General features: G+C 41.3%; 1 protein-coding gene across 4 annotated transcripts in view; it reads left to right on the top strand.

The window, feature by feature from the left end:
* The window catches only part of col16a1 (collagen, type XVI, alpha 1), a 78,537-nt gene that overhangs the window by 36,960 nt on the left and 16,181 nt on the right, over positions 1 to 25,396 (top strand). For 2 of the 4 annotated variants that reach the window (XM_039605438.1, XM_039605439.1), the window contains 40 exons: positions 3,703 to 3,738; positions 3,832 to 3,882; positions 4,169 to 4,201; positions 4,373 to 4,417; positions 5,985 to 6,023; positions 6,140 to 6,202; positions 7,100 to 7,144; positions 7,233 to 7,328; positions 7,622 to 7,660; positions 8,464 to 8,508; positions 8,622 to 8,657; positions 8,755 to 8,877; positions 9,542 to 9,577; positions 9,993 to 10,028; positions 10,249 to 10,374; positions 10,630 to 10,674; positions 11,046 to 11,081; positions 11,168 to 11,221; positions 12,308 to 12,358; positions 12,445 to 12,588; positions 13,608 to 13,643; positions 14,540 to 14,647; positions 14,955 to 15,077; positions 15,189 to 15,242; positions 15,342 to 15,383; positions 15,750 to 15,785; positions 15,870 to 15,923; positions 16,030 to 16,098; positions 16,191 to 16,244; positions 16,638 to 16,664; positions 17,686 to 17,739; positions 18,041 to 18,085; positions 18,258 to 18,329; positions 19,103 to 19,156; positions 22,864 to 22,914; positions 23,014 to 23,133; positions 23,330 to 23,371; positions 23,456 to 23,527; positions 23,663 to 23,707; positions 24,436 to 24,480. In XM_039605438.1, coding sequence (XP_039461372.1) covers positions 3,703 to 3,738; positions 3,832 to 3,882; positions 4,169 to 4,201; positions 4,373 to 4,417; positions 5,985 to 6,023; positions 6,140 to 6,202; positions 7,100 to 7,144; positions 7,233 to 7,328; positions 7,622 to 7,660; positions 8,464 to 8,508; positions 8,622 to 8,657; positions 8,755 to 8,877; positions 9,542 to 9,577; positions 9,993 to 10,028; positions 10,249 to 10,374; positions 10,630 to 10,674; positions 11,046 to 11,081; positions 11,168 to 11,221; positions 12,308 to 12,358; positions 12,445 to 12,588; positions 13,608 to 13,643; positions 14,540 to 14,647; positions 14,955 to 15,077; positions 15,189 to 15,242; positions 15,342 to 15,383; positions 15,750 to 15,785; positions 15,870 to 15,923; positions 16,030 to 16,098; positions 16,191 to 16,244; positions 16,638 to 16,664; positions 17,686 to 17,739; positions 18,041 to 18,085; positions 18,258 to 18,329; positions 19,103 to 19,156; positions 22,864 to 22,914; positions 23,014 to 23,133; positions 23,330 to 23,371; positions 23,456 to 23,527; positions 23,663 to 23,707; positions 24,436 to 24,480 — 2,382 coding nt within the window. The remainder of the gene's footprint in view (positions 1 to 3,702; positions 3,739 to 3,831; positions 3,883 to 4,168; positions 4,202 to 4,372; positions 4,418 to 5,984; positions 6,024 to 6,139; positions 6,203 to 7,099; positions 7,145 to 7,232; positions 7,329 to 7,621; positions 7,661 to 8,463; positions 8,509 to 8,621; positions 8,658 to 8,754; positions 8,878 to 9,541; positions 9,578 to 9,992; positions 10,029 to 10,248; positions 10,375 to 10,629; positions 10,675 to 11,045; positions 11,082 to 11,167; positions 11,222 to 12,307; positions 12,359 to 12,444; positions 12,589 to 13,607; positions 13,644 to 14,539; positions 14,648 to 14,954; positions 15,078 to 15,188; positions 15,243 to 15,341; positions 15,384 to 15,749; positions 15,786 to 15,869; positions 15,924 to 16,029; positions 16,099 to 16,190; positions 16,245 to 16,637; positions 16,665 to 17,685; positions 17,740 to 18,040; positions 18,086 to 18,257; positions 18,330 to 19,102; positions 19,157 to 22,863; positions 22,915 to 23,013; positions 23,134 to 23,329; positions 23,372 to 23,455; positions 23,528 to 23,662; positions 23,708 to 24,435; positions 24,481 to 25,396) is intronic. The other 2 variants (XM_039605440.1, XM_039605441.1) reach the window with 2 other exon arrangements.

Below are 25,396 nucleotides of genomic sequence, written 5' to 3'. Positions count from 1 at the left end.
GCTGGCCATATGTATCTGGCAGTTTCATAGTCTCTCAGATACCCGACAAAGGTCTAAGGGCCAAAACATTGTACTTTCAGTAAAGTTTATATACAAGTAACAGGACAGTGAGTGGGAGTTGTTTCTCTCCTTGCAATGATTATCCAGTTATCCAGAGCATTTTAGCTAGAAGACAAAGTTGGCCATAAGTTGGTGAAAATAGAGAAATCTTCAGCAGCTAAAGAATCATGAGCCAAGGGTTGGCAGAGCCCAACATCAAGAAAACAGAAACATGACTGTAAAGTAATGCCAATGTTGCCCTGTGCAGTGTTTTCTAAACTCGACTTTGAAAAGTACTTGATGATATACGAGACTCCTGCCATTTAAAAGTAATCCATTATTTCATATCATTACGTGTTGTGAAAAGTAACTCATTAGAGTACAACCCCAATACCTCAAAAGTTGGGATGCTGTGTGATTCACAGTACAACACAGAAAACACATCAAATGTTTAAGCTGAGAAAATGCACCGTTTCAAGAAAAAAATAAGGCCATTCTGAATTTGATGGTATTAAATTCGGTTCTTTCGAATTCTTTTAGCGAGCGAGAAAGACTTCCGACTCAGAGTGGTCAAAGCTCAAAAAATCATCTTTATTGTACATTTCCGGAAACGGAGAACTGTAGACACGAGCACGCACCCCCAGGTCTAAAAGCATTGCCAGCCAAAATACGTATATATAGTTCTGCTATACGTCACACACAGACACACATAGGTTCGATCAAAACAACTCCTTCTGGTCTGACTAATGTGTGTGTGTGTGTGTGTATTACTTAGTTCCGCTTTTTCTATCTGGTTTCCTGTATTTTATTAATATGCCTCTGCAGCTCTGCACTAAACTTCCTGTCTCTTAACTTCCCCTTACTAAAGCCTTGGTTGCTAAGGCGACCAGTCACCCTCTGACCTAGTTCTTTCTCACATCTGGCCTTGGTTTATAAAGGCCTTTATTATTAAAATACATAAAACAATCTAATCAGAAAATAAGCACTAAGAATATATATTTATCTTGTAACAATGGCAGCAACTACTCAAAGAAGTTGGGACAGGGCCATGTTTAACACTGTGTAGCATTCCTTCTTGTTTTACTAGTTCTTGTCTGATACATGATTCCAGCTCTTTAACAGTCCTGGGTCTTCTTTGCATTTTTGCCAAATTTTTTCAGTTGGTCAGAGGTGTCTACTTTGAATCTTTTACTACAAAGTTGTGTAAGAGATGCAGTTTAGCAGCTTAGCATTGTCTTGCTGAAATATGTATGACATTCCCTGAAAAAGATATCTCCTGGTTGGGGGCATATGTTGCTCTAAAACCTGGATATTCCTTTCAGCATCAATGATGCCTTTCCAGATGTGCAAGCTGCCAACTGCTTAGCCAATTGTACAGTGCGCCCTCCATACCATCAGAGATGCAGGTTTTTGAACTGAGGGCTGATAACAAGCCAGATTAGTTCTGAGGACTACATAGATGTCCATGTTTTCTAAAACCAATTTAAAATTGGGTTTTTTCTCAGCTTAAAACAGCTTCCCACTTTGCCTTAGTCCATTTCAAATGATCTGTGGCTCAGAAAAGATGGCAGTGTGTCTGGGTGATGTTTACATATGGCTTCTTCATCATATGTTAGAGCTTGAACCTGCATTTGTGGATGGCACAGTGAGCTGTGTTCACAGACAGAATTGGGCCTATTTGTAACACCGAGCCACCTGAGTACCCAAAGATCCCGACCATCTAATTTTGTTTTTCGGCCCTGTGCACAGAGATTTCATCAAAAGATCTCGGAATCTTTTGATGATATTACATAAAATTTTATGCGGAGGAACATTATTCTGAAATCGTTCCACAATTTGCTGAAGCAGCCTACTGCTATTGGTGAACCTCTCCGCATTTTACATGTGAGGAACTGCCAATTTCAGTGTCTCAGTTTAAACATGATATATTTTCTGTTCTGTTGTGACAAAATGAGGCTTTATGAGCTTTCCAAATCACTGCATCCTATTTAGTATTTACATTTCATATTTCACACTGCTAACACATTTAGCTTCTACATGGTACAGAGCCTAGTGTACATTCTCATTCTCTTTACATAGTGAGCTGATAACAGTAGCTTTCCACCTCATAACAAGCAATGGGCATGCTAATTTTCATTTAAGTTGCATGTTTAGCTAAAAGCTAGCCATTGCAATTTTTGAGCTGAACTTTCTCAACTAGCCACGCCCACACAGATGTCCTTAGCCTGCATGTGCATCTTCAAAATGTGAAGTATCACCTAGCAAACACTTGATATCAACCCTGCACACAATAAAATGTGAATACTTCCACAATGCAAAAGCTGTCCTCTCTGCCAACGTGTTAGCTGACTGACTGACACAGGATTGGAGCCATTCCACAAGCACACAGCTGCATGCCAAGGAGTTGGAGGGAGGCAGACACATTGCAGATGCGTCAGGGATTTTTCTTTTTTTCCCTCTCTCAACAAACAAAAGAAACATTTTAACAGTATTTGGCTGCTTATTTGCGAAACGAAGCTAAAAAAAACAGCAGCTTCAATTGGGGAAATTAATGTGTAGTGTTATTTGTTGTAATGAATCAGTAATCAAAGTGCACTGACAGCACTGGCTCTGTCGATAGGTATGTTATTTGTTACTGTAATTCAATGATTTGCACTGCTTATAAGGGTCAGTCAATATTTGGACGATATTGTGCTCATACTTATCTTATTGCCATTAAGAAAGAAAGTCTAGAAATCTCAATGCCAAGCATAGTATACATGCCAAAGCTTTGTTTCACAGTTTTGGATTTGACAGCAAATCCAGCAAAGTGATTTGAATTAAAGCGATATTCAGTAGTACATTTTGCTCTTACACTTTTCTTTCCAACTTTGAGAAATGTGGAGAACAAACAACAAAAAACAGGCTGCTGAAGGTTTAAGTAGATGTATAAAAGGTCTTGACTAAGCCCACACTCACAGAAGAGAGCTTGGAAAGAGTGACTCGTCACTGCAGCTGGTCTAGCCAGCCATTGATAGATTTGTAGCTGCTAAGAGTGAGCGAGTGAGTGCGTGAGGGTGGAAAAACAAAAAAAGAGAAAAAAGAAATGAAAAGGGGGAAAAAAAGAGAGAAGTGGGAGAATTACACATTGTCTCTGTGCTGTTACAGCCCTCTTCACAGCACAGTCACAGCTTCAGCCTATATGCAAACCTTCTGTTAATATGAAGGCAAGGCTCCCAGAAACACAGGACTGGGGATTTGGCTTTAATTACTCGCTTCTGCTAAAAATGCTTCAGTTATTTATAATGGTAATCCTTATTTCCTATGCATGTGCCTGTGTGTGCGCATGCGAGTGTTTGTGCGCAGGCGTGTGTGTGCCCTCCTGTGATGAGCAGCTGGTCTGCTCACTCCTGTGCTGTGGGAATCAGACATTCCTATTGATCTCCATCTCCCATGGGAGATGTGTGTGTGTGTGTGTGTGTGTGTGTGTACACGTGTGTGCCCACCTCTCCTTCCCTTTGACTGCATACTGTAGAGCAGAATTCGATTTGTTTTTGTGCAACAGTGCCACTGCCAGGTGACAAGTGGCGCTGCAACATGCATCTCTTATTCAGGCACACAGCAGGTCCTTCAGTGGATGTTAAACTCATATAATAATAAATCTCTGTTTCTCTGTGTCTGTAGTGTGGGGGGTGTTTACTCCTGAATAGGGAAGAAAATGTAAGGATCTCTGATCTTTACTTTCTCTTTCTTTCTATTTAAAGTGGTGTAAAATCAGGCTGGTGGGTGACTGAGCATTTTTGTGTTTTGCAGGTTGTAAACTTCGGTGGGGTTGCCGGGTTGAAAGGGGAAAAAGGGGACCGGGTGAGTATGAAGGATTACAACAAAGAATACTGACATACAAATATGTGTGTGTTTTTTGGGGGATTGGTGTAGTAAGACTAATATCAGAGGTATGAGCGATGCGATTGCTTGTGCCTAGACATGCCTGCTTTGGCGCTTTGATATTGCTGTAGTCCAATACGATACAGGCTGTTGACCAATTACCATCTAGGTGGTACGCATTGTTCGGTGTTCACTGATTCTATTCATCACCCACATCATTGTTCATTGCCATCATTGTTCTTTCTGTACGTCTCTCTATTTTCAGGGTGATGACTGTTCTGGCTCCCATTCAGGTCCAGTAAGTTACTTTTCCATTGTGTGTCACACTCTCCCCACGCCACGCTTTGTGGAAAGGCATTGTTATTTGGGTTTGTTTTTTTAGTTATTTGGCATGCAGTGTGGTGAGCCTGAAATTTTGGCCAATAGTGGTCTGTGATTATACATGCCAACCAAGTGTCTCTAACCTCAGTGCACAGAAGGACCCAAGGGGCAGAAGGGAGAGAAAGGCGAGTCGGTGAGTGCCAATATTCTGCTACAGGTTACAGCAGCACCTTCCACTGCCCTGCTAACCCCCCAGCTATTTAGTTTGAGCTTTATTCGAAACCTCATTTTCCAGCATCCTTTTCCCAGTATTAATTATGCAGTGGGAATGATGGTGTGCTTTGTATGTTTATGTACTTGGTGAGTGACTCACCGAATTTGCATGAAAGTATATATGCAGGGGCTTGGTTTCTCACAGGGTAGATTTGACTAGTTTAAAGGGTTAGATCAGCTTTAAATTTTATCCTCGATTTGTCTGAAGCAGGTCAGACCCATCAATCCATTTTCTACCGCTTAGCTGGCTTCGTGTCAAGGGGGCAGCATTCTAATCAGAATCGCCCAGACCTCCCTTCTCCATGGCCACTGCCTCCACCTCTCATAGAGGTATAGAAAGGCATTACCACGCCAGCTGAAAGACATAATCTCTCCATCTTGTCCCAGGTCTGCCCTGGGGTTTCCTCCTGGGTGGTCATGCCTGAAATCCAGGCGGCATCCTGGCCAGATGCCCGAACCACCTGGACCGGTTCCTTTCAATGCAGAGGAGAAGTGGCTCTATTTTGAGCAGCCCCCCGGGATGACTGAGTTCCTCACCCCTCCTCCGAGGTTGAGCCCAGGAACCCCCGAAGAAACAAATTTCTGACATTTATCTCTCACTCTTGACATTTGTGGGCTCACTCTTTCGGTCACTAGCCGCAATTCGTGACCACCGGTGAATGCAGAAAGTTAGAGCATTGCACAAATATAAAGACTGACTTGACTGCCTACCTTTAGGCTAGCCAACCTTAAGACTCAGACTATCACCAGCACCCAACAGGGCAGAAGAGAATAAAATAAAATCGGGTGTATTTTAGGTTTAAGAAACATAAACACCAGTAGCACTACTTTTACATTTATTCACACATATTTTGCCAGTGCCTTCTCTGCAAACCACATCATGAATTCACAAGATTAGGCAGGAAGTAGACCGTTTCATTCTGATCTGATGTCACATTTTCCACTGTTTATCTCTCAAAAAGCACATTTTTTTTCTTCTTAGTTCCATCTGTGTTACTTGGTTGGGTGTGATCACTCAGTCAGCACTTTATTTTTTCATGTTGTTGTTGAGAAGTCTTAATTGATCCAGTATTTATTACAACACATTCCTGCTTAAGATAGTCAAGGTCTAACGTGTTTTGTGCAGCAGATGAAGAATTTGAATTAGTTTGATCTAATCCATCCACAAAATCCATCTTTGCTTTGTGAAACCAACCCCCGGGTCTCTGTTTCTATATTAAATTTAGATTCTCAACAGTGAGTTGCGTCTGATTAATATGCACCATGTAGAGCCATTCAGACTGCTGCTCTATAATGTGCTCCTGTTTCTCAAGTTGTTTGTTTGTGTGTGTCCAAATCGGGCATATGGCCCCTGCTGGTAGCCCTTACCGGTTGCCAACTGGTCACTGTGTTGTTTTGCTATGCTCCAGTGGTGTGTGTGGCTGTTTAGAGTTTCTTTAGAGCCAGGTCATTGATCTGGGCCTTGTCTCCATTCGCTCTCTCCACAGGCGACCCCTGCCAACTGGGGCGAAGCAGCTGGGTACAAGGTGAAGAGCTTAAGAAACTTTTGGTGATGAATAATAAAGATATGACTTTTTAATGATCATCTAATTAAAGTCTAACCTCTTGCTTTTTCATTCCTCACCCCCCTCTGATTCTCCAGGGAGACAAAGGTCAGAAGGGTGAGAGGGGTCCACAGGGTCTGACAGGCACCCCAGGAAAGGATGTAGGTGTTTTTGTATTCGTTGGTTTTACTTCTTTTTGCTTTCGAATTAGAGCGTTAGAATCAGCCAAAGTACCTTTCAGGCTTGAAATTTAGAGGTTAGCTTTCAATCTACATTTTCAATAGCACAAACATGAGTGCACACTCACAAACATAGTAATACATTCACGCACATCCACTTATGCAGCCACTTTTATCAAGCTGGAGCGGATATTCAGTAAACTCATACGGTATTACTATTTAAGCTCAGGCGCCCATTGATATTTATCCCCCCCTCCTCTCTCTCTCCCATTGCGTTAAGTCGGCCTGTTAATGCCTGTTAGATTAGGCTAGAGCAACAAAGCTTGCACAATCAATGCTGCCTCATTGACTGTGCTGTTCGTCTCTCACACAGGCGGGCGTCTATTCAGGAAGACTTAAACCTTTTAATCTTCCCTGTTCAGTGCAGTGATCCTGTAGACGCATGAAAAGTTTTGAGGAACAAATTACGACATGTGTGTGCTCTGAGACATTCCCCTGGTTTCAGCGTCAGACGCGCACTCACACTCACGTTCACCGGGCTAAGTGCTTGTTGTGGCCAGACGGATTTGGTGGAGGATAGATTTTCTTAAGTCTCCCATCCATCTGACATTGTGAATATGAATGTGCGGTTGATGTGACTTGAATCAGGCAAGGAGAAAATATTACGTATGCACCACTGAAGATGATACATCTTAGTCTCTACATTTCTCCCGTTTTTTCTTATTTCTCAGACAAGGAACATCAGACAAATGGGGGAAAACAAGTGTCTTTAACAATTTATGAAGACATTTTGCAGATAAATTTCAACACAGTTTGTTTGATTATTGGGAGTTGGCACTGATGATGGCAATTCTCTTTTTGTCTGTCGCCTTTTCCCAGGGTCGAGCAGGATCGGCCTGTGTGGTCGGCCCCAAGGGACAGAAGGTCTGTCTGCATCACGTCTACAATTAACCTGTCACATTCTTGCAGTCCAGTTTGCATTTAATAAATATGTTTTGAAATTGTTTCCCAGGGTGTCCCTGGTATGGTAGGTCCGGAAGGATTGGCAGGAGAGCCAGGAAGGCCGGGACTTCCAGGCCTACCAGGGATTGGAAAACCAGGTCCTCCAGTGAGTACGCTTTTTAATTAAAGAACTGGTCACAGAAAGCAGAAGAATGATATACACAATTATTGGACAATGTCCTTGCACTGATTATCTTAATGTCCTTATCCTCATTTTAGAAATGGCTTCTATTTGACCAAAGTGTGTGGGGGGTTTTTTTTTTTTAGCCATTGCTCTCAGAAATACATGGCAGGATGTGGCAGAATGCTTTCTTTTGATCAGATTGCTCCTGATTAAAGTCTAAAAGCATCTTAGGAAGGGCATTTTAAAAGATTCATTTCCCTTTTTTTCGTTCCCAGGGCCCTCCTGGAGAACCCGGCGGTGCAAAAGGAGAAAAGGTAAGCTTACATTTTGGAAAATGAATTATTATTGTTATTATAATGCTCTTAGGGATATTATAATAAAGATGTCCCTTTTGCTTTAATATATGAAGCATTCAAGGCCGTGGCACTCGAGTGTCTTTGTATCTCGGAAGGTACCACTGCAGCTACTATTACCATTAGCATTAGCATTCACTAACTTGTAAATTAATACATTTAAAAGATATGTGCATGTATTTGTTAAGAAGATACTTGTTAAGAAGGGGGGGGTAATTGGTAGTAAAGAGTTTGAAAAGTTGAAAGTAACTTGAATTAGTGGAAACAATTAGCTAAATAAATAGGTACTAGCTAGCTAACTAAATATTTCAAATAGTTTGCTAAAAGTAAGATATAAATGTTTAACTAAAAAGAACAAATGCTAAAAATGGGTGAAATATCTACCTAATTAATAAATGAAAACTTGAAACTATTAGCTAAAAGTTAAAGTATTAGCCAGATGGTTGAAATGGCTACTTTTTAAGCAAGTGATATAAAAGTTTGCTTAAATTAATGGACAAACAACTGAAATGGTTAGTACACCTAATTAATAAATAGTTGAAACTATGATACCTGGCTAAGTATCATGGCTTTGAATAGGCTAGTTAGCAAAATGCAATGTTTTTTGCAATGTAATAATGTAAATGCAGTGGTTTTGAGGCTACTCAAGGTCCTGTCCCAGTGCTTTATGCAAATCCTGCTTGCAAGTTGTTAGTTGATGGGTTGCACATCCAGGACCAGCAAATGCAAAAGGAAATGTGTTAAAACAGCTTTTATATTTACAGGGGGATAAAGGAACTTCGGGAGAAGAAGGATTCCCTGGAGAACCAGTGAGAGACTTTTTAAAACATTGATTAGTATTCTGTAATGTATGGATGGGCTTCCGATGGACATAATTCGAACTTATGTCGAATGTTTGACTGAGATTGTGCTGTTTTCAAAGGGTCCAAGAGGACCACCTGGATATAAAGGAGAGAAGGTATATCTTTTAAACACTATCTTTAATATCTATATGCATTTTGTCTGAGTCCTCTCTCATCATCAGATTGTACGTCTGACTTGCGTTAAATCTTCAGGGTGACCCATGCGAAGTGTGTCCAGTGCTGCCTGCAGACATAGGCAACACAGTGGCTTTGCAAGGGAAACCTGGCCCTAAAGGAGAGCCCGGATTACCAGGGATAGGAGAGAGAGGACCGCCTGTAAGTAGCACGCTTGACCGGAATGTTAAGTTTACCATTTTTTTACGATCTTGCTACATTTCTTTATTGTGGAGTTGTAGACACAGTCAGAGTTGTAGCTGACAATTGAACCTTGAGCACACTTTTTTTTTTTGATAACGCGTATATTTTATTTTTCTTATCATTCAGAGGGAAAGTGTGGCATTTATGTCTACCTTGGGCTTTTATTTGCCCTTGTAATTCTCACAGTATTGCAGCAGCTCAAGGGGAGAAGGCGTGATATGCTGTCAAAAGTTTATCCTCCAAGGCAAAGGGCTTTTTCTTAATGTAATCTTAACTCGTCTCTCTGTTTCTCTAGTGAGTCGGGACTCGGCACCCTGTGCATTGTGTTTCTCTTTCTGTTCATTCCGCATCTTCCCACTTACCCCAGCAGGTGAAATAGAGAATGATTTGTGGTGGGAAAAAAAGAATATAAATCTCGAGCCTTATGAGATTCACTGTGCAACGATTTCCAATAGTGCCAGTATCCGTCTGTCATACCTGGTTAGGGCAGAAGGAGAACGAGGTAGAGCAGCAGAGAGGGAGAGGGGAGATATGACCTTACTCTCACAAAGTTGAACTAACATTCTTGCTTCTAGATAATTCCTGTTCTTCCCGTCTCTTCCCTTTTCTCTGTATTTAACAGGGTCTTCGAGGTGCAGATGGCAAGGAAGGACGGAAGGTATTGAGCCCCCCCCTCATGCATTTACAGCTTATGGTTCATTCATATTCTGTGGAAGCGTGGCCTATTCATCTGCATTCCTACACATTCAGATATGCTAACATCAGCACTGTAGAAGACTCCCTCCTAAAGCAGATGCAAGCAAACCAGCCGTATTGAACTCAAAGCAAGGAACAAATGAGACGACAGTCAGCACGCACACACTTTCAACACTCCTTCACATGGCTATCTAAGTGGGTCGATTCCCAATGCATGTATGTGCAGGACTGACATACTCCCATATCTGCCTAATTGTAATGGCCAGAATGCTTCCAACGCCATGCTGAGACATGACATGACAAAGCAAGCCTGCTTGTCAGGATGCGCTCTGTCTAATTTGCCTTCTTGACTGTTGTCTTTTTGTATGTTTTGGCAGGGAGAACCAGGATCTGATGGTACCAAAGGCGAAAAGGTCAGCGCTGTGTCTTTTTTATGTTTGAGGCTAAACAGTTTCTTGTTTGCACAAGTCTTGCAGCACCAGAATGTTTCTAACCTTATTAATGTGGTTTATTTTTTCCATGACTGGCACCTTGTTTGACCGGGTCAAAGAACCAAATGAGTCTGTTCTGATTATTCGTTCAAGGCAGTCTGTGACCCACTCTGAACCTCCCTGCTCCGTCTGTGTGCTTTAGGGAGAGTCGTGTTCTGCGTGCCCCACTCTCGGAGAGTTTTCTAACTCTGTCCCCGGTGTTATGACCCAAACCCAACAGCAAAAAGGCGAGAAGGGAGAAGCTGGAATTGGGCAGAAAGGAGAGAGGGTAAGCCTATTTTAGGAAGGATTAATGTGATTCTGGTGATCAATAAGAAGCAAATTGCACACAAAGTTAAAAACAACAACAAAAAGAAGACTTTGGAGCTACTAAGGGGAAGCAGTGGTATTTAAACGGAGTGGATAATTGGGTTGTTTGACTATACTCCTATTGCTGATTTTGTCACTATATTTGCTTGCATGTGTGAGCATTGATAAGTACCTTAATTAAAATGATATATTGTCCACTTTTTCTCCTACACAGGGGGAGCCGGGAGATGTAGGGCCGGCTGGTCTTAGAGGAGAGCAGGTAAGTCGCACAAAAAGAAACATGAACAGAGTAGGTGACCTCAATAGCAGACAAGGCTTACATAAGGGGAACTCACTCAGTAGGTTTCTGAGTGAAGCTCTTAATAGACTTCATGAGGAAGATAATCACAGCAGTGCACTAATTTTAGTGCCCCAGACTGTTTGCCATTGGGATTTTCCTCAGTGGGAAACTTATTAGTGAAGAGCTTAGGTAGTCAAAAGCCAATTTTTAATTTTTTTTTTTTTTTTTTTGGACACGGCTGCCTGTAGGGTCTGTACTATCAAATGTGAATTACCAATTGAAAAGACCCATCCATTTTTATTAATTCTTAAAATTTAGATTGTGATTTTTTTTCTTCCACTCGACTGCAGGGTAATCCAGGCAGCAGAGGAGCTGATGGAAAGACCGTAAGTTCGGATTCAGTTCTTTTGAAACATCATTTTTTGGATGACATCCCGATTTACTGAAATCATAAAATTTGCCCACGTGACAGGGAAAACCTGGATCAAGGGGCCCAAGTGGCAAGGATGGACAGAAAGGTGAAAAGGTAGGAAAATGTGTCAAAACCTGACATATTTTGCCAAAAATATGTCAGACTTACCTTTTTATTCAATATAATCCAAAGTGAGTGACTGAGCCCATTAACCCATCGGGAAAGTGTTTACAGAGGTTAATACAGAAAGTATAGACTTTTATAAGACCAGATGTCTTTTTGCAACCACAGCTATGGGCATTCGGTGGCCTTCTGATAGAAAGCATGTTTAAGGCTCTTCTGCGTTGGCTTAATCTTTCCACCTCAGAAGATTAGTAGATTAATGTTTTCTACTGTCTATGAGTACCACTTTGGTGCTTTTCCTAGCTCGCTAAAGTAACACCTTGGTACTCTTTTTAGTTTGTTGAATTAACACGTTTGCACCCTTTCTATCTCGCCACGTTAACACGTTTGTACTTTCTCAAGCTCACCAAAGTAACACTCTGATACTCTTTTTGGCTCACTAACAGAACATTAGCACACTTTCCATCTTGCTAAATTAAAACCCTAGTGTCCCTGCTAGCATGCTAAAATAGCACATGAAATTGACATGAAAGCTGTAGCTGTAGTGGTGATAATAACTGCCAAGAATATGAAAATATATACTGAATATAAATATGTACTTCCCACAATATAATGAGCGAGAACTGTGCCCTAACCTGTGAATGTTTAACATGAGTTAAATGTAATACATCACAGCTACAGAAGTCAGAGATTTAGATTAAAAGTAGCATTAGCATATAAACTCCCAATGTTTCCTGGCACAAGTTAAGAGTATGGAATCTTCATTCTCTATGTTCAGCATCCAAGTTTGTTAATGTCAGCATGCATGCTATTAAAAGAAGAACGACACTATATTCCATGTCTCCTACTGAGGTAAAAAACCTTTTAAGTCTATCTTCCAAGCTTTATATCTCATAAAAAATATCTCAAGGTGGACTTTAACAAGTGGTATTGTTTTCAGCTAGAGTTTCTTCACCCCAAAACCCTTCCATTTCTTCTTACTGAGTGTTTATATAACCATGTATAATTTTACAGTAATATTGTTTTATATGTTATGTTATTCCAAGGTTTTTTAATTTTACATTTATGCTTTCTAAGGGAGAACAAGGGCAGCCTGGTGTTAGTTCTCCGGGCCAAAAGGGTGAGAAGGTAAGTGCAGATGTATTTGTTGGTTTTGTATCCTTTAATATTGTTATTATGAAAACTCATCTCGTTGACTCCCTTGCTTTCCCTAGGGCGAGTGCGGTGTGTGCGAATCATCAGAGGTTGGCCAGATACCTGCTAATATCAAAATGCCCGTGGGAGCAAAAGGCAGTCAAGGTGAACCAGGCCCTCAGGGGCCACCAGGACCTCCAGGTCTTGGGGCTGAAGGCAAACAGGTGCGTTCACACTATCAGAAAAACATATCCATCACACTGATTCGAAGCATCTTTTTGGAATCCAAAAACAGCTAATATGTTCATGTATTGTTGTCTTCTTTTCAGTCAGGAAAAAATTACAGAAACTGCACAGTGTATTTTACTGTATTGCTGCTAAAATAACTGCATCTTCAAGAAACACGTAGCGGGAAGTGCTAATGACAGGGCAGCACCTTTTAAGACCTTCTTGGCTTTGCTTGTAGAGAGCACTATGGTATGAAAGAAGGAATAAAAAGATTTATTTATATAGTGCCAAATCACAACAGCAGTTGCCTCAGGGTGCTTTATATTTTTAAGCTAAACCTCCTACAGAGAAAACCCCAAGAATCAGATGAACCCCCTATAAGCAAGAACTTGGCGACAGTGGGACAGAAAAACTCCCTTTTAACAGGACGAAACCTCTATAAATCCTTAAAAAGAAACAATGCAACTTGGCTAAATTAGCATGTAACAGTGACATAGCTTGCAACCAAACCCAAGAACAAACAAAAATGGAAACAGCACTGCACACACCATTACTTCCATAACTGATCTTCATCAGAATTAGTAACTCAAATCGCATTATGCAAATTCCACAAAACCAATGCAGCTTCTTTCCGATCCTTGCAGAGTAAAAAGGATTAAGCATTATCTTGATGAGTGAGACTTTTGAGATACTGAAAGATTGTGCCTCAAGGGTGCGTCAACCCATAATACTTATTGTACAAATCGGCTATACAGCAAATCTCCTCTTACCACAGAAGTGCTACTAAGTATAATAAATCTCCTTTGGCTTGTGTCATCCCTCCCAATTACATGCTGTTTGCTTCTGTGGTTAGCTCTGTGTCAACAGTTTTTATTTTATCTGAATGGATAGAGGCTCCCACAGTGTTTGCAGATGACTGCACATGTGTTTTGAAAGTGCGCGTGCATGTTTGTGTTTCTACCTGTGTGCATGCATTTTTGTACATTTGTACATCCTCTTTTGTTTGCCTTTACAGGGCCCATCGGGGCTGCCTGGTGCCAAAGGAGGAAAGGTAAATTACTCAGTAATGTCTCCTATGGTTTGACCTAGTAAGTTAAGAAATTAAACCCAACATATGAAATCTACAACCATTCTGTGACACTTTCCCAGTGCCCACATAACCAAAGTGGTATGCCTTAAATAAGCTGACAAAATGAGACTATTTGGAGTTTTTGGTGGCCTTTAGAGGCAGCCAGGCGTTCTGACATAAGCACAGGCCAAGGATGTCTGGAGGAATCCCACGCTGCGTATTAAATATTGTGCTTATTTTAGATCACAGAATCCGTGTGGTGGAACATTCATATCACTTTACCTATAAAACCGAGAAATAAATCTCCCAATAGCAGAGCCAAGCTGCCTTAAATTACCTTGAAAGTCATCCACAGGAATCACTCTGCTTCAACTTCAAAGTGGAGGAAGATAGTTACCGGAATACTGAGATTGATTTTTTTTTTTCCACATAAACACAGATCAGACAAAAATACTGGCCTGGTTGATGTTGGGGAGGGAATTCTTAGCTACCCTCTGGAGCTGTCTTGTAAATACTCAAAGGTTTCCAATTAGTGTAAAACTGCATTGTGGGTATTGGTGGCATCCACCATACGTGTACATTTTCTTTCTCATAAGATTGCAAAGCCTTTTTAATTAATATCATGCATTATTCACATCTGTGTTTGCTCACTAGAAATCTTCTTCTCCTCTACCTTTGATGATACAATTCATGCTGCAGCCAGCTGTCAATAAGTATCATAGCATGAAACCATCAGAAAGGTTGCATCACGCACAGTCTTGTAGTTGTTCTCGGTGGAAAAAAAAAAAAGAAGCCTGCCTAGAATTCATTTAGAGCATTGTGCACACTAAATGCAGATCACTGCCTCTCCTTTTAACAATGTATTTCAATTTAACCAGGGTGAGCAAGGAGATCGAGGAGAGAATGGATTAGACGGAGCTACTGGAGCCCCGGGACTGCCTGGAGACCCTGGACGGGATGGCCAACGGGGCTTGAAGGGAGAAAAGGTAGTTTAGCATTCCTGGACCTTTACCTTTCATCCTCTGATGCCAGTACCAGTATAAAATGTGTCAGTCGTGTCCCTGTGCCTTAGAGATCTAATTTGTTTTTAAATGGACTTAACTTTTATCTCTCCATCCATTGAAAGCATCTATTACATATTAGGAAATAGGAGTTAAAATTGATGCTGATTAGCTAAATGGAGACACAGAAGTTGGAATGAAGTTTAATTCGTCCTGAGCTACTTGGATTATGATTTTGGATTTGTTGATTTGCTTTTATTTTATTATTTTATTTGTTTATTTTTTTTTACAGGGGGATGCGTGTACCAGCTGCCCTTCTGCTGGTGCTGTGGTGGGTGACGGTGTAGCTGTGCCAGGCCCCAAAGGAGAGAAAGGAGACCCCGGCCCCCCAGGAGAAGGAAAGTCTGGCAAAAATGTAAAGGCACTTGTTTATAAGTGGATATAATTTAAGTTCTGTGCTGTGAGAATTGCAGATGATGAGCTTGATTTTTTTTTTTTTTTTTTTTTTTTTTTTTTGTCATTTCAGGGAAAGCCAGGTTTGCCTGGTGTGCAGGGCCCCGTCGGTCCCAAAGGAATCAAGGTATGAATTCCCATTTATTATATTATCACGTCTATAAATAAATATGGATGACTGCTTCACTGTCAATCTAATCTCTGTTATGTATTTTGTTGTCTATAGGGAGAAGCCGGAGTCCCAGGAATTGGCCTTCCAGGACCACAAGTAAGGCTGACGTCTCCTGAGGAAAAAAAAAAGCCATCTGGATCAAGTTTGATGTTGACATTTGAAACAGCTGTTAGACACAACACTCATGCAGCTCTTAGGTGGATGCTGTTTTAATCTCACTGCACCAAATTCCCCCATGACATCAGCGATTAGAGTTTTACGGCCTCGCAGATCTGACAGTGGAGTTGTAAATAATCGCCATAAAGTAATTTGGGAGTTTCTTCTCTCTCAAATGCTTTGAACTGTTGCGGAATAACAGCTCAGTGATTTGTCAGTCTTTGTCCATATCTTTGCTCTTTTCTCCCCAGACTTCTTTAACCTTCAGATTCTTTTTTGTTGTTGTTGTTTGTGTTTCCATCATAGGGTGAAGAGGGACCTAGAGGACTCCCAGGACTTGTAGTAAGCTTCTCCTATTTTTAAAGTGCCTTGTTATTTTTTACACTGCATATGTAGACTTTAGTGTAATCTCTGCTTTTTGTACAGGGATCTGCTGGTGCCAGAGGATCGCCTGGGCCTGCTGGCCCTGCAGGGGAGAAGGTAGCAGAAAAAACAAGTGGCTTAAATCCTAAATGATCATTGTACGGTTATATATGACCATGTGAACCCTCCTTAAACTTATGTGTTGGGTTTTTACTGTTCACAGGGCTCCAAAGGTGACTCTGGGCTTCCTGGACCACCTGGTCCCCTGGGCGTTGGAGTAGCAGGCCCCCCGGTATGATGTAAACATGTCTTTCTGCCCCTCCATATGATGTAATGCCTTTATGTTTTCAAACACTCTCTCCTATTTCCTTTTTTGACCCACAGGGTAGAGATGGAGCCCGCGGCTCCACGGGACTGCCGGGAGCTGATGGAAGACCTGTGAGTTGTTCATTTAAAGTCTGTTTCATTCACATGTTTTTCACATTTTTTTGTTACTCATGAATCTGCAATTCAGAGAGTTGTCAGAGAAATTCAAGTGGCAAACTCGAGTTGTTGCCCGTGCGTTAGCGTCTTTTCAGACTTTTAATTTTCTTTGAGCTTCTTTGGGAATTGTCCTTGATTTAGGCATCATTTGTAACCAAGGATGTCTGCCTCGATCCATAACAGAGGCGATGTCTGCTCCCATCTCATCCTCTGTCCCCTGATCTGCTCTCAGCTCACTGCCCCGTGAGCTTTCTTCTGAAACAACAAAGCAAGAGTAACTAAGTGTTTGTCTTTGTGTGTGTGTGTGTGTCTGTGTGTGTGCGTTTGCTCTGTCTCCTTCTCTTGCAGGGATTTGATGGAGCTAAAGGGGACAAGGTAAGTCTACCGTTTTGTTTGGATGAAGGAAACTGGAGGGGTTTTAATATAAAGGGGGTGGAACAGATGGTAATCACAAGAGATGGCTCAACACCCCACTGCCACACCAGACTGGCCCAAACCCCTGTCTCACACACACACACACACACACCCACACACACATACACATACACACACACACACACACACACACGTATGTGCACGCACCGGCCTCAGGGCACATATAGAGTAGCAGTGGAGGTGACAAGTGTACTGTTGCTGGCAGACAAGAGGAGTTTTGGGGGCCTTAAGAGAGAGCGTGTGCGAGACTATTAATTACTGAATTCATCAGAGCCACTGGTCCAGACTGTCACCGAGCGGGTGGGAGAGATGAAGACGTGGCAGAGGCAGAGTTTAAGGGTCGGGAGGGGTATAAGATGTGGGGGCAGAATTGTTTGTGAGGGCTGAGGTAAAAAGAAGAATAAAGTTAAGAAAGAATAAGAAGTTGAAAAAAACCCAGAAAACAGAAATAATGTGCAAGAGGTAACTTAGCCTTTATTCTGTGGATTTATTCAGACTCTGTGGCTCATGCATACTGTGAAAAAAGGGCTTTGGGTGGAATATAGTCAGAACAGATGCATATGAAGAGATATTATGTGATTTTCTCTTATATGTTAGCTGTATTTGTGTAATTGTACAATTGCATGTTCATTGTATACATGCAAAAGTTAAAGCTTTTTGGGCAATTTTGTGTATTGCTGCACTTTATATTCCTGATATAGTATAAATTTTTAAAAAAACAACAACTTTAAATCCCTGCCAGTTACAAGCGTCTTTGTAACACATCAAGATTTAACAAAACGGAACAAAAGCGCCGCGAAAGCTGAAAGAGTTCTGGCTTTCTTCCTGTAACAAGAGCAGTTTTAATCTTGAATGAGGGCTCGTTTTTGCAGCCTGTGCTTAAAATTGTGGCAATAGCTTCACTTTACTGTTTCATTTTTTAAAGGTCTGCATTTTGGGGTCTTTTTTATGTATATTTCAGGGTGAACCTGGAGAGTGCGGCTGCCTAATGCCGCACACGGGCGTAGGCGGACCAGTAAGTACACCCACGTTGAAATCATGTGGACATGCAAATTCATCTAAAGTAGAGAGAGCGATGCTGCTCAGTGAATGTTTTAAGTGCACAGGTCGGATGATTTGGTGCGAGTCCAAAGGTAACATGTCGAGAAAAAAGAAACTGCTGAGTTTTTTAATTTCTTTTTCTTTCTTTTTTTTGCTCTTCCACAGTTTTCTGTAGTTTGACATTTGTTGTGTAATTCTTAACATCACACTGTGTGCTTTCTGTATATCCTGCGAGCAAAGGTGCATCTCTGATTTTGACTATTCTTGCCTTGCAGGGAGCTCCAGGAACTCCAATAAACACGTGGCAGCCCGGGCCTCAGGTCTGATCTGTCAGCCGAGCCGTCCTGTATGACAGCTTAGGCTTTGTGTGAACGCTTTGTGTCTGTTGTTACCTTGCAGTTTGGAAAATCGCAGCACTCGTTTCCTTTTTTGGGGGGTTTCACTGTCAGACTATGATGTAATCATTTGTGGTCCTCCCTTCATATGTTGCAGGGTCCCCCAGGACCTCCTGGCCCACCTGGACCCCCTGGGCCTCAGGGAGTTACTGGAATCCAAGGACCTCAGGTATAAGCAAGACTACAAGTAGGATGGTCGGGGGGAGGGGTTATGTCTTTGCTTCAATTCAGAAGCTGCTTCATTATGCTGAATTGAAAAAAAAAGAAGCTACTTATGTAGGCTTTGAGCTTGGGCAATTTGGGTTCATAAATAAGGCTTTAACGTGCTTCGCATTTTCATGGGTGAATTAAGTCCATATTATGCATGTAGGAAATGAACTGTCATTATATAAAGTATGTGTGCAGTAGCTTGGACACAAGCAGGTTAAGGATGAAATCAAGTTTAAACTTCAAAAACGCACTAACCCATCTGGTGCTTCGAGCTTTAACCCATGTGGGAAGCAACTGAGCAAGCTTTCTGAATGTCAGTCAAGACATGAACAGTTATTTGAAGGTCTGGCTTTAAATACACCAAATGATGCAAAGCTTACTCAAAGTATGAATTTGGCTCATTTGTGAAGTTTTTTCTTTTTTTCCATTTAAACAGACCTTCAAATAAAGTGATGCTCTGATCTGTGCTGCAAGAGTCAAAGGCGTAAGAAACTTTAGAAGTGACTGGATTGGAGATATCATGTCTTTGAAAAGAGTGCATTTGTTTTTTTTTTTAATTCAGTAGTGTTTCGAGATTTTTTTTTTTCAAGTTTCATAAGACATGGCTGGAGAGGGAAGAGGTTTCGTCATTTTGGCACTGCCCCTTTGACTCTGCCTTTACCATTGGTGCCGATGGGAGTGGCTAGCCCTCGATTGGCAACAAACTAGTTCAACCTCAGTTCCTTCTTTCAGGGTATCCCTGGAAACGACGGGCTACCGGGGAAACCGGGTTTGCCTGGAAACATCGTAAGTAATAATAGAGAAAAAGGAGGAGAGGCGGCTCTTATCTGCTGATTTGAGATCTGGGGCCTTGTGTATAAATGATGCAAAAGCACGAAATGAATACATATGTCAGGAAGTGGAATTATATATAAGATGCTTCCAAAAAGGGAAGACTCATGAGTTTATTTTCTAAACATTTAGTTTTTCACAAACTTTATTACATCATGATTAAAGTGGTTTATATACTCTGCCCCAAAATGTTCTGTGTTTACTTTTGTTAAATTCTGCATTTGAAGCACAAATCCTGCTTTTCTGCTTTTAAATTGAAGCTGATGCGAGAGGAAGGAAGTTTGTTTCATGTTGGACAAAATTAAAAGGTGGCATGCAGGTATCTGGCTCGTACAGTACAAAGTGGAGGAAAGATTTATTTGAGCACTTGCTGAATTCACAAGTTTGCTCACTTACAAAGGAATTATAATTTTTGTAATTTTTATGCTACTTTCATTTTACTGGAGAGATGGAATATAAACAGAAAATCTATAAAAACAGATTAAATAAAAGTTATACATTGATTTGCATGTCACTGAATGAAATAAGTATTTGTTCCCCAATGAAGACCACATTTCTTGTAGTTGGTCACCAGGTTTTTTTGGTCCACTTCTCTTTATGGAGACCCTCAAAATCCTTTAAGTTTCTTAGCTGCTGCTTGGTAATTTGAAGCTTCAGCTTCCTTTACAGAATTTCTCTAGCACTGAGGTCTGGAGACTGTCTAGGCCACTCCATGACCTTAACCTGCTTCTTCTTTAGCCACTTCTTTGTTGCTTTTGTGGTTTGTTTTGGGTCATTTTGATGCTAGAAGACCCATCCATGACCCATCTTCAGTGTTCTGCTTGAGGGAAGACTTTTGTCCAAGATTTGTCAGTACATGGCGCCATACATTCGCTCCTCAGTACAGTTAAGTCGCCCTGTACTCTTAGCAGAAAAACAGCCTCAAAGCATAATGTTTCCACCTCTGTGCTTGACTATGGGGATGGTGTTCTTTGGGTAATACTCAGCATTTTTCTTCCTCCAAACAGGGCGGGTCAAGCTGATTCGAAAGCCCTTCTCTGAATCATTTAGATGTTCACTGGCAAACTTAAGATGGGCCTGTACATTTGCCTCCTTGAGCAAGGGGACCTTGGTTGTGCTGCAAGATTTCAGTCCATTACAGCGAAGTGTGTTACCAAACTGTGTTCTTGGTCACTGTGGTCCCATCTGGATTCAGATTACTAACAAGCTCCTACCTTGTAGTTTTGGAATGATCCACCACCTTTCTCATGACCATCCACACCCCAAGGAGCTCTAGACCCAGGGCGATTGACTGTTATTTTTTATTTCTTCATTTTATGAAGAATTGTAAATTAAACGGATGACATTGATTTTATGGACAGGTGTGCTTTATAAATATAATATGCTGAGATCTGGAGTCTCTGTAATTGATTGGCTGATTGACTCATTCGTTGCAAACAACCAATCTGTGTGACGGGGGTGTAAGGGATCAATTACTTATTTCATTTTCTGGATTTTTGGTTTATATTCCGTCTGTCTCCATTAAAATGAAACTACCATAAGAATAACAGACTGTTCATTTCTTTGTAAGCGAGCAAATGTAAATGCAGCAGGGGATCAAATAATTATTTCCCCCGCTGTGTATGCCTGAATGCTTCAAGATGACTGACTGAGTGCTAGGCTGTTCCTTTTCTAGCCTCAGGTGTGTTTGAAAATCTCTGAAGGTAATTTCTTTTCTCATGACAGTAAGTGAAAGGACAAAGACAAAGTGGTGAAATAAGGTGTTGCGAACTAGTCCGTGCTTTCTGATTCTTCTGCATATGCTGTCAGTATTGCTTTCTTTCAAGTCTGTTTATAACTTAATTTAATTTTAGGAACATCGATGGTGATCTCCAGCCAGCTCTCAAGGGCAACTTCACCTTCAATGCAGGATTTCAACAAGTAGTTCAGTGAAGAAAAGAAGTGTCCTACTTTTTAAAAAATTGATCTTATATAAACTGCAGACAAGTGTCGAATACTCGCACATAAAGCAGAGTCTGTGCATACACACAGTCACAGTCTGCTTGGAAATCGGGAAGGGAAGAGTTGTAGCATAAGCCTCCAGTGGAAAAGTTTGAACTCTGTCCTCCACGCGCTCACCTTTGCACAACACATTTGTCCAAATTTGCATTTTGGCACATGCCTTTGCAGCGTGGCAGAAGTAAGCATTATCCATATAACTGACGTAAAATTATACATGCAAAAATTATAGAGAACTTTCTTTTGAGCGAGCCTGTTAATGCACGAGGCCTTGTTTTAGCTCAAATAATCACCGATAGCGTGCGGCATAAAATAGCCTTCACAGCTATTAGCTCCAGTTTGAACAATGTCAAATGGGTTTGTAATGACTTTGAAACCAGGCCAGGTGCTATTGACAGACTCACTCAGTGGAAAGGGTCCCACTGCTTTGATAGGGTGCTGACCGCCTTTCACAGTGGATGCGATGGGTGTGTGTAATGAGCAGTTGTGTTTCAGGATTTATGAAAACTGGAGATTGTCACACTGTTGTGGCATTTGTTTATCTCTCTGAGTTTGAAGTTTTTCTTTTTTGGACTTGATTTAATAGAAAGAAAAAAAATGAGTTTTTGTTCCCTCTCTGTGTGTCTTTGTTTTTTAATATTGCATCCCGGCTTCATCCCGGCTTTCTCCCACAGTCCAAAAACAAGCATGTTCTAAAGTGACCTGTCCAGGGCGTACCCCCATCTCTTGCCCAGCAAAAAGCTCTCCAAGACTCCAACCCCCCATTGGAGTGAAAAGAATGTAATGATTGAGCTCACATACTGTGATAGAAACAAAAATTTAGTTCTCAGCTTGGATGTGTCTCTCGGTTGAAATGCCTTCAGTTCTGGAGCCTCGGTAATTTGTTTTGTTGTGACATTGTGCGGAATGAGATAGTCATACACAGACATATTGCTTGCAAAGGTTGTGACAGTTTGTACCAGGTTTCTGCAGCTTTGGGTGATAAAGCAGCCCTCGGTGATAAAGTGAAGTGTACCCCATCAAGTGTGGAATTTCAACAACTCTGTGAAATCGTATTTGTACAGCAAAATAGCAAGACAAATACTAGAAAATGACAGTGACAACAAGACCATGTTTGGTCGGCTAGCAGACACAGTTGCCACCGGAAAGTTTGTGTCTTAAGCTAAACCTTTACTGCAGCAAAATGTTGACTTGCCTGACCACTAGCTGCCAGTTGAGACACTATTAGTAAATGTTTGCAACTTTCTTACTTTGACAAACCAATTTTGGGGGTTTTTTTTGGATGAGAATTTTTAAATAAATTTAATTTGGACCCTCCTATGTGGGTCTGTTTTTTCTGGTCAGAATTGATAGTGGTACTCAACTGGTACCAGGGTACTGCCTTCAATTGCCAGTACAAGTCTGTACAATAAACATCTAAACAATAGACATTTACTGTACAGACTGTCTATACAATAAACCTCACTATACCTTACCAAAGGGATTTTGCATTGCATTCTCACGTTATTAAAAAGTGATGGTATTATAACATTATTTAATAAGTAATTTTGTTTTCTCTCAAATAAGCCAGAGCAGAGTCGGTGGCTGTAATGTGGGTGGTCATTTTTAAGTTTAATGTTTAAAATCACATTCATGGAATTTCCATGTCCATGCCTATTCTGCAGCCTTACACTGGACCAAACCAGCTGCCTCGAGACTCCCCGGGAAGTCAGGATGTAAGTTTAACATTAAAATTTTGGATTTCACAGAATGGGAATGGCACAGCGTGTTTGGGTATACACACATGTGTGCTTGTTTCATTGTGTATGACACAGGATGACTGCGAAGGGGGATGTTCCCAAGGGTTGCCAGGGGTGCCGGGGATGGCTGGTGCCAAGGGAGAAAAGGGAGACCAGGGCAGGCCTGGCGTAACTCCCTTGGACAGCTGTGACTTGGTGAGGCTCACCTGTACTCTGTGATTCTCCAGATTGAGAATCATAGGAAATAATAGACCAGCTGCAATTTGTTTGCTAAATGCAAAATGGCAATGACGTTTTGCATTAAATTCTACTGTGCATGGCTTAATGTGATTGGCTGTCAGTGTGACAGTAAGGCATTGGTCTGATAAGCTGTCGCCCTGTCTGCTTGCAGTGTTTGGAGAGACTGCAGAGTGAGCAGGCAACACAACCAAGGGTCAGTTGAAATCAGTGCCTGTGTGTTTACAATGACAGAGACTTGTGTGCGCACTTCCTGGTATTTTATTTTTTCATCTCATAGGGTGATCAGCCTTGTGTGGGAACACCTGGAATCCCAGGAATGCCTGGATCAGCGGGAACAAAAGGAGATCCAGTGAGTCCGAGTGTCTTCATGTGCATAATATTATTTTCTTATGTTCTTCTTTGCTGGGGCACGCCGATCTGTTTTTGTTGAGTATGTATATGAAAGTAACTTTACAGAGATCTTTATTTTTCATATTTACTTCAGGGTCCACCCGGAGAAAGAGGCCAAGCGGGAATGCCCGGAAACATGGTAAGGGTTTTAGCTACATTTCAGCTTTAGTTCAGCTTCATCAGAAGTTGATTTGCAGCAGGGTGAACCTACTGTGTTCTGGCTGGTTTTCTTTAATAAAAATCATAACACTAGGAAGCTGTAACAGTGGGCTCTTACTCTGAAATCTTAATCTTTCATATGGATGAGCCTGCATCGCCCATTTTAAGATACTAAGAAAAAGTTTTCCACTACTTTGATGACATCTTTCTCCAACTTACCACTTTGAAAAATCTATTATCAACAGAAAAATGTTCAAAAACTATAAAGTGCATTTTAATCACTGCCTTACATTAGTTTGCCAGTACTTCTGTGAGTGGGAAAAAAAATCTTTTTTTTTCCCTTTTTTTCCTGTTATGATTATTGTAGGACAGCACCGTTGGGTTTTTGTCTCAAAGCTTGCAATTGAAGTGACTTGATGGAGGTTTATTCCTTCCACTTTCCATGAGATCACAGAGCCCCCTGCTGGCCCCAGTGAAAATGTTGCGCACTGGGTGCCATAACACTAAACTCTTAAAGGCTGACTCACACAAACCCACACTAGAGCTCTCTGTTGGCATGCCTAGTGCAGCATTCACCTAATTGTCAGGAACAAATTGAAACCGGCTTAAACAAAAGGGGTAAATTGTTTTTTTTTTCCTGTGTGTATTCTTGTTACTTTTGTGTCTCAGGTGTTTTAAAGTGTTCCTTTTATTATTTTCTGTCTGCAGGGACCTCCTGGATTTCCAGGTCCTCAGGGCCCACCTGGTTTACCTGTAAGTTTCATTTGAATTCTCAGACTTTAGTTGTTTTTCCATTTTATTTAGCAAAGGCAAAATTTATCAGCCGCACATCCATGGTGAATCTTCGATTCCTCTACATCCCAAAGGGTCTTTATTGGATTGAAATGTGGTTGCTGTGAAGGCCATTTGAGTACAGAGGACTTGCCCTCATGTTTAAGAAACCAGTTTGAGATGATTTGAGCTCCATCATCTGTGTGGCGTTTGTTCTCCTCTGTGTCTGTGTGGGTTTTCTCCCACGGTTCAAAGACATGCAGTTAGTGAGGCAGGTTAAGTGGCCATTCTAAATTGGACCTGGATGTGAATGGTTGTCTGTTTCTCTGTGTGAGCCCTGCAACAGACTGGTGACATGTCCTACCGTTCAACCTATGACAACTAAGATAGCCTCTAGCCCTCCTCTGCAACTCTGAATTGGATAAGTGAAAGAAAATGGAGCATTATCCTGCTAGAAGCAGCCATCAGAAGATGGGAATACTGTGTGCTAAGGAAACATCTCCCACACCATTATGACACTTGGAGCACACTCATCAGGCCATTTAGCATTTTTTTCCAATCATCTATTGTCCAATTTTGCTGAGCCCATGCTAAATGTAGCCTTGGCTAAAAGACGTGGCACCCGGTGTAGTCCTCTGCTTCAAGGTTTGACGTGATACTCTTCTGCATACTTTGGGTGTAATGAATGGTTATTTGAGTGACTATTTCCTTTCTGTCATCTCTCAAAGCACTCTGGCATTTCTTCTCTGACCTCTGGCATCAACAAGGCATTTTCTCACAGAGAACTGCCACTCTCTGGATATTTTCTCTTTTTTGGATCACTCTCTGTAAACGGTTGTGTGTGAAAGTCCAAGCAGATCAGCAGTTTCTGAAATAGCCAGAAACAGTCAGGCACCCA

This window comes from Oreochromis aureus, linkage group 22, assembly GCF_013358895.1.
Source record: "Oreochromis aureus strain Israel breed Guangdong linkage group 22, ZZ_aureus, whole genome shotgun sequence".
Lineage (NCBI taxonomy): Eukaryota > Metazoa > Chordata > Actinopteri > Cichliformes > Cichlidae > Oreochromis > Oreochromis aureus.
This window is presented reverse-complemented; position numbering and strand designations above follow the sequence as displayed.